General features: G+C 48.2%; 1 protein-coding gene across 1 annotated transcript in view; it reads left to right on the top strand.

Annotated features, from left to right (window-relative positions):
- LOC147717789 (complement factor B-like) overlaps positions 1-13,533 on the top strand; it is a 321,681-nt gene that overhangs the window by 293,603 nt on the left and 14,545 nt on the right. The window contains exon 17 of the mRNA XM_086924574.1: positions 7,517-7,566. Within this exon, the coding sequence (XP_086780700.1) occupies positions 7,517-7,566 (50 nt within the window). The remainder of the gene's footprint in view (positions 1-7,516; positions 7,567-13,533) is intronic.

Here is a 13,533-nt window from a genome sequence, read left to right as displayed (position 1 = left end):
CATATGTCTCCCCGGTATTTATTCCAGGGCGACCACACTTTATTCCATTTGTGCGGGTTAGCTCTCCTTTCATACACAGCCCTCTCAGTCACCATAATCGCGTCCATATTTCTGCACCATTGGGCCAGGGTTGGAATTTCTACTGCCCCCCATTTCTGGGCTATGTCTCGTTTGGCGACCATGAAACCCACAACAGCCCACAATTGGCTCTGACGTGACATATCAGTAGGGCTCCACACATGTAGTAGGTTCGTGCGGGGGTCTGGTACCAATGTAGTGTCTAATGTTTGGGAGATGGTGCACATCACCCGTCGCCAATAATCTGCGACGCTGGGACACTCCCTGAGTGTGTGCAGAAATGTGCCTTCCCCACCACAGCCCGTTAGACAATACGGGTGATCTGCCCTGTGTAGTTTGTGTAGTGTGGTCCTTGTGAAGTATATTCTGTGCAAGATTTTAAGTTGCACCAGGCGATACCTTGTCGAGATGCCAGCTTCTCTCGGGGACGCCAGTGCCTCATTCCATTCTGTCTCGTCCATGTTCCCCAGGTCACTCACCCACTTCTTCCGTAATTTAACTAGAGGGTCTGGCAAGTTATTTATCAGTTTACGGTACGTGAGGGAAGTGGCGTTAGTCTGCATGTAATCGGTGAGCAGGCGGTCCTCTAACGGAGAGGACTCCGGGACCTTTGTTCCTGCTGGTATCATTGTCATAAGTGCGTGTATAACTTGAATATATCTATATGTCTCGTTGGGACCCAGGTTATAATTTTGTTGTAGGTGTGAGAACGGGACTACTCCATCTTTTGACCACATGTCTCCTACTGTTGAGATTCCTATATTGTCTCACTGTGTGAAACCTTTGGTGCGCCGCAAGTGCCCCAGCGCCTTGGTGTCCCACAAAGGTGTCAGTTTCGTTATGACTCCCCTCCATTTTAGCCTCGCCTGTGCAGTGTGCCAGAGCGTTACTGTGTGCTTGGTCGGTCCCATTAGCTTGCCCGCCAAGCCTTTGTGGTACAGCGGCGCTAGTAGACTATGTGTGCCCATTTGTGCTCTGTCTGCTAGGTAAGCCGGGTCGTCTTGTGGGGCATGTATCCATTGGTTGAGAACTTTAAGTTGGGCAGCCCAATAGTATAGTTGTATATTAGGCAGGGCTATCCCACCATCGTACCAGCTTCTGTTGAGTTTCAGATGTGCAATTCGTGCTGGGCGCTCGTCCCATAATAAATTATTCACCACTGCTGTCACCTGCTGTAAATAGCGGGGTGGTACCAGACTCGGTGAATTTTCCAGTACGTACAGGAACCGCGGCAAGGCCATCATTTTATACAATGCTTCCCTCCCAAGCAGCGTCAGAGGAAGGGTTGGCCAGTGTCTGACGTCCCTCTTTAGTCTGTTTAGTGGTGGCAGTAGATTATGCTCATAAAAATCTAGAGCATTGCGTGTTACGTGTATCCCCAGGTATTTAAATGATGTATCCGCTATTGCTAGTGGGCAGGTGTGTCTCGTCCCTCTATTCAGTAGTATCTCTCGGGAGATGTGTCCGTTAGCTGTCACTTGTGCCACCGGACTATTATATAGGAGCCGTATCCAGGAGATGAATTTAGGGCCAAAGCCCATGTGGGCCAGCACTGCGAAGAGGTACCGCCATTCCACCATATCGAATGCCATCCCAGCATCCAAGGCCAGGATGGACGCCGGTTCCGTCAGCAGTGGCGCACGCGCCACCGCTCCATGTACTCTACGGAGGTTCAATGCCGTACTCCTGTGTGGCATAAAGCCCGACTGGTCAGGGTGAATCAATTGGGTGAGGTATGGCATCAACCTGGTGGCCAACAATTTCGCAAACATTTTTGCCTCAACGTTGAGGAGCGATATCGGGCGGTATGACCCGCACTCATTAGGTGGTTTGCCCGGTTTCTGCGTACATGGCCAGTAGGGGTGGGCTCAGCGTTTCCGACATGGCTTTGTACCATTCTTTCGGAATGCCGTTTGGGCCTATCGCCTTCCCAGAGCGTATCATGTTTATGGCTGCCTGCACCTCATCTACCGTAAATTCCGAATCAAGCTCGTCTACTGCATCCTGTAACAGAGTTGACGTCTGCATATCCCTGAGTGCCGCTACTGCTATCTCCTCTGTGACCTCCACTTCTGAGGTACATACCTCCTGAAAGTGGTCTGCCAGCGTCTCAACGATTGCCGCTGGACGTGTGTGTGTCCTCCCTCCTGCATCTTTCAGTTGCAATATAGTCCTACCCCCTTCCTTTCTCTTTTCCAGCCAGGCCAAGAGTTTGCTTGCCTTATCCCCGACGTCATATATTGTGTGTGCAGTTGTCGCTATGTGTTTTATCGCCCGCTGTGTTAGGTGATCATCGTGCAGTTGCTGACATAGTTGAAGGGAGTGTAACGTGTCCGTTGTCGGGTCCTCCATGTGTGCTGTGTTTGCCTCAGCCAGGTTTGATTCTAGCTGTGAAGTTCCCTCCCTTGAGAACGTCTGTATTCCGCTATGGTTGATATGGCCTGCCCCCTCAGGACTGTTTTGTATGCTTCCCATAGAGTCGTAGGGGACTCTACTGAAGCTGCATTTTCCGCAAAATAGTACCGGGTCGCCTTCTTCAACTCCTTTTTTATAGCCGGTATCGCTAGATATCCCGGTCGTATCTGGTACATTTTCTTATAGGCTCTTTCTGGACACGACAGGGTGAGGGTTATTGGTGAATGGTCAGATATACCCCTAGGTTTAATTTGTGCTTCATCTATGGTGAGGTGGCCATCGCCCAAAGTGAGGAAATAGTCGATGCGGGACAGACTATTATGTGTCGCTGAGTAGTAGGTGTATTGCAATTCATTGGGGTGTAGGCTTCGCCATACGTCCACCAGTCCCTGCGCTTCTAAGAAATCGCTAATTCGGGAGGGACCAGGAGTTAGTGTTCTCACCGGGAATCTATCCTGTGTGTTATGTACAACCGCGTTGAAGTCACCCCCTATTACTAAATCACCCTCCGGGAGTTCCAGGAGGAACCTCCCCAGGTCTGGAAATGCAATTGCATGCAACGCCGGGGGTATGTAGACTGATACTACCGTCAGTGGTTTGCCCTCCCATTGTCCATGCGCAGCTGCGAAGCGGCCCTGGTCATCTGTTTTGGTAGACTGAAGTATGAACGGGGATGATTTTCGCAGCAGTATTCCCGTCCCCCTTGATCCCGAGGTAAATTCAGAATGTACTATCATACGGTAGCCTTTCCTATTTAACACCTGGCTTGCCGTGCCTACTAAATGTGTCTCTTGGAGAAGAACCAGGCTGGATTCGCTCTCTTAATGCCCTGTACCACTAGTCCCCGCTTGATTTTATCCCCCAGACCCCGTACGTTCCAGGACATGAGCTGTAGTGGCGTCACTGGTGACATTTGGGGGTCTCCCTGCAGGGAGTCAACCTGTATGTTCTGTGCCATGTTTCTCTAGGGGTGCAGCACCCATGTGTGCCACAAGTAAGCCCTCGCGTAGGCCCTTGTGTAAGACAGTCTTTGTGTTATCGGAGTCAATGCATCGTATTTTCCTACCCTGAGTCAATTTGTTATCAAACACCTCCCTTTTCGAGGTGTGAACGTCTATAACTACCCCCCCAGACCCCTCCCCCTCCCTGCCCTCATGCCACACGGACTTGTAACTGCCCGCCCCCCCCAACTTAGCAGAGTGCTTAACCCAACCCTCAAATAGAATACTTGCTTGTTGAGGTGAGGAATACCCCATAGTTGGCGGCCTCTCTTACTTTCTTCAGAGGTCCCACGCCCAGTGTCCAATGGCAGCCTCTTAGGCAGTCCTCAAGTTCAGAAATTGTTCTTTATCTGCTGGTTGATCATCGTCCCGTCTCAGGATCCTCATCTACCCTTTCTCTCCCTGGTGAGTCTTCCCTTTCATCCTGCCCCGGAGTCCGAGAGCCTGCTCGATCCTTAGTGTGTCGATCACCCTGTGTCCTGTTCGATCGGCGGGGGTGAGTGGCTGGTCTCCACCCTTCCAGCCAATCTTGAGCCATTTCCGGAGTATCGAAAAACCAAGTCTTGTTATCTGCTAATATTCCCAGTCTGGCCGGGAAAATCATTGAGTACTGGATTTCTCGTGACCTCAACTCTCTTTTTACATCCAGGAACGTTCGTCTACGCCGGGCGACCTCCGCCGTGTAGTCTGGAAAAAAGGCCAGTGTCGCATGTGCAGCTTAACAGGAGGAGACTTCCTCGCTGCCTGCAGGATGGCATCCCTGTCACGAAAGTTGAATAATCTTGCTAGGATGGGTCTCGGAGGTGCTCCCTGTTTTGGTCTGCCTCCCGGCACTCTATGCGCCCTCTCAACCGAGAAGAAGGTGGATAGGCCTCTAGGCTGTAGTTTTGTTTTGATCAAGTCTTCTACGAAAAGGTCCATCGCTTCGCTACCTTCCGATTCCGGAACTCCCAGGATTCTGATGTTGTTTCTCCTGGACTGCCCTTCTTGGTCATCAAGCTTTTCTTTCAGCACTTTGTTTTCGGCCGTTACACGTTCCATTGCCGTCTGCAGCTCCGACACATCTTCCACCAACGATTTCGTGACCACCTCCAGCGAGCCCACCTTCTCCGATATTTTATGGAGGTCTGCTCTTAGTAGAGTGAGCTCAGTAGAAATCGAGCCCACTGTGGTCTGTACCTGCGTCAACGTTCGCATAACATCATCCAGCGTCGCTTTTTTCCCTCCTGCCCCCTCCGCTGTTTTTCCGCCAGATTGCCTCCCTTCTGGCGGGGAGGACGCACCCTTTTCATAGGCGTATTTCTTGAGGCGTGTTTGTGTCATGCATCCTTTGGCGCCCTTCCCCGCCATCTTGGCGTCCGCTATAGCGTGTCGAAATTGGGGTTCTCGTCAATGTCTTATCCGAGGCTAGCGTATTTCACCGACCCCCTCGATTTGTTAAATCCCCGGTGGCCACTCCTCTCTGGTTCTGCCGTTAAGGAGATATGATTCAGGCTAGCAGGCCACTGCATTCAGTTCTCGTCAGCTCACTCAAGTGCCAGTGTGGGAAATGTCTGATTATAAGGTCTCGGGGTCTGTCACGGAGGCCCCGCTAAAAACCACCGATTGTAGTTTAATGTTCGTCTCTCAGGCACTTGTGATAGCTCCGAATTCCACTTTGGGCCGATTGCTGATTGATGCCCTGCAACACTTGCGGAGCTTGCCTTGCGCCGGGTTATCGAGGTATTCCTTGCCGCCTCTCAATTGCCGCCTCGATTCTCCCCAGAGTGCCGATATCACCCTAGACTTATGGTGTCTGGATGGGGTAGCACGGCTCGGGGTAAGTATGTCTGTTCCGGCAGCGGGCTCCCGGTGTTTCTTTCCTGTGCTGCGGTGCCGTGGAGCTTACGAGGTATCTCCTGTTGCTAGTGACTGTTCCGGGAGTCCCCCTCCAAATCAATGAGGCTTTCAGCCATTGCGCCTTCCCGTCAAATAGGCTACCCTAACCTCCAAGGAAGCCTGAATGGCCTGCACACCCCCAGTGCTGTTTGCCTCCTCAGCGGGTCGTTCTCTACTGCGGTGCACCTCCAGAGTCTCTTTGCTCGTAGCCCGGTCGCACTCTACGGGGCTCTCACCTCCTTTGTGGTTCCGCTCCTGCGTCCGCTCCTTTGCGCCCCTCCTGCGATCTCTGTCGGCTGGGTTTCCGAGCGCCGCAGCTCCGCTTCTCGATAGTCGGGCACTTCTGGTCTGACTTGCCCCGGCCACCGGCACTTCCTGTCTGGCTCCTCAGGTACGCTAGCCCCCGGCTCTCCGTTGTCGCGCAGGCCTCAGGATCTCCCTGCGAGAACTCTACCTCCCGGCCATCAATTGCTGCCGGCGTCGCTGCCAGCGAAACCTCCCGGGCGTCGGGTACACCCCGACAGAAGCCTGTATTAACACGGATGAGACGTCGGATCTTTGGAGAGGCCGCTCTTACCACGGAGCTAGTCCTCTAAGCTGCTGCCATGCTCGGCTGCAAGCCACGCCCGACCTTGAGGGATCCTTGTTGATGATGATGATGATATTGTTAAATAGTTCAAGGAACATTAGATAGTTTTGAAAGGGGATGCTATACCTATCAAGCACAAGTTCAGAACTGCTACTCTTAAATGTGTGGCAAGGGTGGAGTTATTGATTCTTTCAAGTGGTTGCTCCCTGCTTAAGTTAATTCTACATCATTACTGTATCCCAAATAAAAAAACTGAAGCGCTGGGCGATTCAATAGGTGGGAGCCCATCAGTTTCCAAAATGCGGACAGCATGAGGAGCATTTACATGAAAATACATGCATCTGTGAGCTACAGATGACAAATATTCACTGATTACATAGGCACCAATAAGTAGTGTAGTTAAAAACACCAGTTGTCAAAATAGTTTTGTGATATTTATTTATGAAAACAACTTAATACGTTATGTTACCTACATTTATAAACCTCTTTTCTACTACTTGTATGGTTCTTTTTCACACTCCGGGTGCTGTTTAGAGATCTGTTGTGGTGGCAACACTCAGCCAACTAACTGTACGACTGTGATTCCAGCAGCATAGCAGCTGTATTGTGAAAGCAAACGTCATGATGAGCTTTATAAACTTAGAACATAAGACTTTCTGCTGTGGCTAAAAAGGACAAATGACCAAGAAAATATTTGCTTAGGCTATGTTGGGGATGTGTTAGCATATGATTAACCGATATAAAAATGAGAAACTAGTATGTAAGAAAATAATCTCTACTTAGTGGACCAACTCTTTGGACTAGAGGTACGGATTGAATTATAGGTCACCGGACTCAGTTTCGGTTCATTGAAAACATAGGGGCAGATTTATGAAGGGCTTGCGCCACGTTTACGCCGCCGTTGCGTGACGCAACGGCACGGAAACGTGGCGCATCCCTGCGCCCTATTTACAACGTGACGCATCTAGGAGATGCGTCACGTTGTACAGCACTGCGCCATGAGGAGGCGTTCCTGCGCAGGGGGGGCGTTCCTGCGCAGGAACGCCTCCTGAAAGTGGCTGAGTGAAATCTATGAGATTTCACTCAGTCACTTTCAGGGCAATGCTGCGTCAAAACCTTGCGCCTGCTTGAAGCAGGCGTAAGGCTTGAGGCAGCATTGAAAGAATAGGCCCCCCCCCCCAGAGCATTGCTGGAGCTGCGTCGCGCTTGCGACGCAACTCTAGCAATGCGCCACATTTCCGGCACAGATGCGTCACGCATCTGTGCCGTTTTTGCCCCATGGTGCGCCGCATCATAAATGCAGCGCACCATGGGTGGCGTAGCTGTGGCGCACTGTGGCGCATGTTAACTGGCGCATCCCTCTGGATGCGCCAGTTAAAATAAATCTGCCCCAAAGAGTTTTGTTCTCCGACTATGCTGGCATATCCAATAAATAGCTATTGTGTGGTCCTGTAGACTTCCAAGTTGCAAATGCTCCAACAATGTCAAGATCTAATTTAGATTGCACTATATAATACACAAATGTTCTCATTTGTTCATATTCCCTGTCTTGTAGGTGACTCTGGAGGGCCACTGGTGATAAACCACAGGCAGCGATACATTCAGGTTGGTCTTTTAACACTGTACCCTGTTATGCACTATTTTGCCAACATTGCACTAAGTTTTGATTACTATTTAAAAGGTAAATTTTTGCGGGTTACTCCAAGCTAGACTTTCTAGTTCTTCCCACAAGACTACTACAAGTATCCGGTAATTTTGTCACCATGAACATACATAGAATTCACTACAACTTAATGGTGAGTCAGGTGATCTTAACCCCTGACCTCCCGCCTCCTCAGCTGACTGGGTCTCTACTCAAATGTTTAGAAAGTGTCTTCATTACCTCCTCTCCCCCCATAAAAAAACATCCTGTGCATCACCACCTATTTTCAGGCATTTTGTTCGTATTTAAACTGAAATGGGCTGGTGTGTGTCACAAAAAAATGGATACAGACCTATACCTGAGACAATCTGTAGCAAATTGAAGGTAATTGCTTTATTTTCTGTTGCCTAGGTGTGCTTGAGGGATTAAGAACCCCACTAGTACTGCATAAATATGAAAACTGAAATGGCAATTCACTGTACGACCCAGGCTACAGAAGGGCTCCTCCACCTTAAAAAGAGAGAACGCTTGATACTTCTCTGTCTGGTTCTATTTGGCTCACATAGACAAGCCTCCCCCTCCATCCTTCCTACACTGCCCAAAAAGGAAATCTTATCCTTGAATCAACATATGGTGAAAATTCTGTCAGTTCAGGATCCAGAGACCCGAGGGTTTATTTACAAGCCCAGTGCGCCCTGGAACACAGAGCAGACCCTTATCTACGAGGCCATGGAAAGCCACCTTACCTGGCTTTTCATGCCCTGTAGGTATGCTGTAAGGCAACACAGCACAAGTCACGGTGCTGTCTCGCACTGCCTCGGGGAGGCGTGCCAGGCGCATTGCGGTGGGTGTCCCCACTCAAAGCCCATGGTTATTGACACATTCTCAGATTCACAACACAGCGTAAATCTGGAAATGCGTACAAACTCTGATTCTCCCCAGGGGTGGCGTACCCGTTGTTTTTGTGAAGGAAGGTGACCCTTCCTGCACAAAAAGCGGATTACAACAACAGGCATAAGGTGCGTTAGCACTAGGCAGCCATTTGTGATATGGCGCATTCCTGTCCTTTTCCTTTGACGCAGGGCAGTGCAGCAAAGTGACGTCAAGCGCTGCCCTGTGTCCAAGTGTTGTAAATGAGGACCCCAGTTTCTTTACAGACCAGTGTCTCGGCCTGTCCCTCCTCTTAAAAGAACCCTCACCAAATTCTGTACCATAATTGGACACTACTCAATAGAAAGTGGAGTGGCCTCACTAATTACAACATTTGTTACAATAACCCTCCAGCGAGCTCGACAGTCATGCTTTAGACCAGGCCTCGCGGTTGCCCTGCAAGTAGCAGATTATACACTTCGTATGAACCTGGTCTGTGGCTCTACGATGATGATGATGCATTATTTATAGAATGCACAGTTACTTATAATGAGCATCTTAGTGCTGTATGGAAAACAAGAGCAGTGATTAACTAGACATGAACAATTAGCTGGAAAATAGGTGGGTTTTAGGCACTTTCTGGAAACAGATAAAGCTGGCTAGGACTGCAATGAGTAAGGAAGATAGATCCCGGATTTGGGAACAAAGTAAGAGAAGGCACGCTCTTTCTGTGAGCGTACCAAACAGAATGTCAGGAGCAAGAACAAAACCACAAAATAATACAAAAGGCATCTCTTGAAAACAATGCAGGGAGCAAAGAGTTTCCGAAAGAGACATTGCAAGGGACGTTCAGGAGAGCTCTCGCAGCAGTATTTTGAACTAATTGTAGTATGCCAGTAGACATGTAGGGAGGTCAAAGTCGATCATAGAGAACCCCCAGATTTTTAGCACTGCTAGAAAAGCTAGGCAGAGGACCAAGTTAAGCCAGACGCCATGCAGAAGACCACGGAATGGCAACATTTAAAAATATCAGAACTTATGCCTTACCATCCAGTGCAGGAATCTCAAGGCCACAGGTTAGAAATGTGGTTAAAAATAAAGGATGAAAGACTGCTCAGACAGTCTTTCATCCTTTTGAAGATAATGAATTGAATGGCAATAGGTTGGGTAAACATACCAACCAATAAAAATATGCTTCACAAATACGTTATGAAGGACAAAAAGAAGGTCTTAGTTCAGAGGTTTCTTTATCTGTCATAAAATCTAATGCTGTACTTTTCATCAACACAAAAAAATTTGCCTGAGCTTGTATTTCCTGTACTAAACAAAGCACATGCATGAATCCAGATCGCCCTGTGTTGATGGCGTTTGTTGATCAAGGCTGACACTCTCATCTTTGATATTCAGCATTAATACTACGGAGGGATGTTACCAAACCCATGCACCAATATTTTGACAATACTCCTAAATCTTAAGATTATCCCAGGTCTCAAAATCACAATAGAACACCACATAACTTATGTTGAACTAAGTCTGACCTCAATCGAACAAATATCTATAAACTGTATTGCAATGAACCTTGCTACACCTTTTAACCTACTCATATGACTCTACATCGAACAATAAACATGGGCGCTGGCAGCCACTGGAAAATTCCTAATACTGCCATTAAACTCCAGGTCTCAGGCGAGTGTACTAAATGAAAATTCTACCTCAGTGTTGGTTGGGTAGGGGCATTGTAGGTCTGCCACGGGAAACACCGTTTACAACGCAACTTTTACCACGCACTACCTTTACCATGCAACTTTTACAACGCAAATCGTTACAACGACTTACGCTGGGGGGCGCTCTAGGATAGGTAATAGTTTAATTTACTATCCAAAACCTTCCCTACTATCCACGGGGACTGGAGTTGGAATAGTAAATAAAACTATTCACTATCCAGCGCCCCCCAACGCAAGTCGTTGTAACGACTTGCGTTGTAAAAGTTGCGTGGTAAAGGCATGCGTTGAAAAAGTATGCGTGGTAATGACCTACATCCGTCTGCCACTGGCAATAAGGCCACAAACACATGGTAGGACCCAGCAGGTCTTGGAAAAGTATTCCTATGCTCAACCCTTGGCAACGTGCTGCAAGAAGACAGGCTTAACTTCAAAGACAGGTAGGTAAAGCATTTAAAAACACAATTTCAGTAAATAATTAAGACACAACACATAATAAAAATCCAACACCAATTTATAAAAATCGGAACTATTTATATCTTTAAAATGACACCAATACGACAAGATTCCAATGTAGGGAACCAGAGATATGAATTTTCAAAGATTTAATAAATTATAGCACCATATTGCGATGGAGCCCTGAGCGGCTACAGCCCCGATCCAAGTTTCTACCTTCACACTTAGAAACATTTCTGGAGCTTTTTCTCTCGAGGCCCCTTGACGTTCCAAGGCCGTCCGGATTTGGTGAAGGTTCTCCGGCTTGACTTGTGACGAGGTCCCGGTGAACTTCCTTGGAGCGGACTTCGAAAATATTTCAAGTTTGCTTCAGCGGGCCAGGAATCCAGGCCCACATGCGATGGAAGGCAGGTGGCTTGGCTCCCGCGGGTGCTCCTGGTCGACTTTTCTACGAGCGGACTTAGAAACTTTTCTGGAGCTTTTTCCCAGGGGGTCTCTCGATGCTCCTCATGTAGCCGGATCCGGTGAGGGTTCGCCAGCTTCAGATTTTCTCTAGTCCCAGTCACTCTCTGGAAGTGGGTGCTATGGAGCTTTTAGCGGGACGAAACTGGTTGGCTAGGCCGGCTCACGGTTGAAGGTAGGCGGCCTGGCTGGCCAGGTTGAGTCGGTCCCTCTACAGAGCTTTTTTTCAAAGTTGGTCCAAAGTTCTCCAAACTCTTCATTTTCTTCCTGAAGTTCCTCAAGAGGTCCCAAAGTGTCTCAAACGTACTCCCAAGGATCTGGAAGCTCCAAGACGGTCCTTGAAAGTTGAGCACTTCAGTTCCTACAATCCACTGGTACAAAACCCTTACAAATCCACTGATGGGTCTCCAAGGTGTAGATTTAGATGGTGATGTTCCAGTTGAGCTTCTTTTAACCTGTAGCTTTCAGGGAGTCCACTCTTTAGTTGTTTTCCAGCAACATAATCCACAGGGCTGCAGTTTCAGATGGTGCAGTCTTCATAGGTCAGGCACAGCAAAATCTTCTCAGCAGGGCACTTCTTGCTTAAGTAAGTTTCAAGCAGCAGATCTGAAGGGCTCTGCCCCTCTCAGATACCTATTCAAAATTCTCTGGGCCAAGCAACAGGTCACTTCTGACCAATGAGAGCAGGGTAACTCCTCATAGTAATGACCACATCCTGTAGAGTGTGGCATTATTTTGTCCCAGAGTGCATCAAATATTCCAAATCCATATTGGCTGATTTTCCAGCAAGGAGGTAAGAGCTGGCTAAGCACACTCCCTGAGATGGCTTATTTCCATGGACGCTCCCCCTACCATCTGCACATACCTTCCTTAAGCCTAGCCCTGACTCTGGGTCAAGAGTGTAAAAGTGTAACTGACACGCTCTGCCTTTGAAGAGCTTGGTTTACGACTCCACCCCCTGGCCTGGCATTCCTATGGACCAGCACACTGCCCTCCCAGCAGAGTTGGTAACCCCAGGGGCTCTTTATCAACTCTTCAAAGCAGCCTGGCTAATCCACTTAACTCTGACCAATCAGGGCAGACCACTGAAAGGCTGAATTAGGACTTACAAACAAGAAAGTCGTATAACTTCTTGTATGTACACTTTAGGAGAAATTCAACAATATGATATTGTTGGATTTACTACTACCATTCTGTGAAGTCTTTGAATGGTCCGGCTAGTCCTCCCCTATCAATAGTTATTAATCAATAACTTCCTACCATGTTAACCTATGGGCCATCGGATTTGCAATGGGGAAAATGACTTGGGCCAGTTTTCTAGCACCAGGGCTTATAAAAACATATTTTATAAGTATGTCCCTAATTTCTACAGGACACTCACCCCCTATGCAACTAGGGGAGACTTTAGGGGTTCTGAATCTGCAGAAATATTGCAGATCCTCCTTACCCAGTGCTCCTAGCATCAAAGTCGAATTTGAGCAGCACTTTAACACAATGTGGGGAGTGAAATGTGAAATTTCACTTTACCCAGGCATATAAAAACTCATTGTATAAGGGTGTACCTTATGGATAACTGACTCCCCACCCCTGGGATACCTAGGGTAGGCCCTGGGGGTCCCTAATATGCCAAAACATTGTAGGCTTTCCATTTTTAGGTGTCCCTACCGCCAAAGTCGAGTTTGGGCACAATTTACTTTTTAAAAGCAGTCCTGCCATCCAGGGCTTTTTTTAAACTGACACCAGGCTTCAGCAGTGCACACATGCAATTGCAGAAAAAGTTGCTGGCCTCTAAACTGCCATGCCCCAGGGTACTGGGGACTTTTCAGTAGTTTCAATCCCCTGCCCTATTATATACTAGGGGCTGATGGAGTAGGTCATGCCAATTACAGGGGTACCCCACCATCCCATAGTGTAAACTAGTGTATGTTAGGTGTTTTAACTATATTCTAATGTGCTCCTTTCAGCCTAACACTGGCCCTGTGCCTGGTGAGGCAGAGCTCTGGGTCAGTCAAAAAATCAGTTACCACCAGCATCAGTCAGCAAAAAGTTGGGGGGTGCCCAGGGCACAGGATGACTTTGCAACAGTCAGTGATCATCTTTCTGGTAGATACTCTATCTACCTACAGAGTCCTCACCTCTCAAATATCCTAAGGTGCTAGACTAGATTTGTAACTTTTTCCATGGCTGTCCCACATTGGTTGAGGGCACTGACTTCACCTTGACAATGGAAGTGACAGCAGAGTGAAGTAAGTGGAGCCATAGGGACCATCCTGGTGCACAGACGTCAGTTCCCCATCTTTTCTTCTGATGGATGTTATACCTGTAGATTCCTCACCTGTTAAATAGCTTTGAAACCAGTACCCCTACCAGGTGGTCAGTCTTAAGGTACGGTTCGATGAGAAACTCATGGAGCTCCGACCA

Source organism: Lissotriton vulgaris, chromosome 5, assembly GCF_964263255.1.
Source record: "Lissotriton vulgaris chromosome 5, aLisVul1.2, whole genome shotgun sequence".
Taxonomy (NCBI): domain Eukaryota; kingdom Metazoa; phylum Chordata; class Amphibia; order Caudata; family Salamandridae; genus Lissotriton; species Lissotriton vulgaris.
Note: the sequence above shows the minus strand (reverse complement) of the source record. Positions and strands in the feature narration are given on the sequence as shown.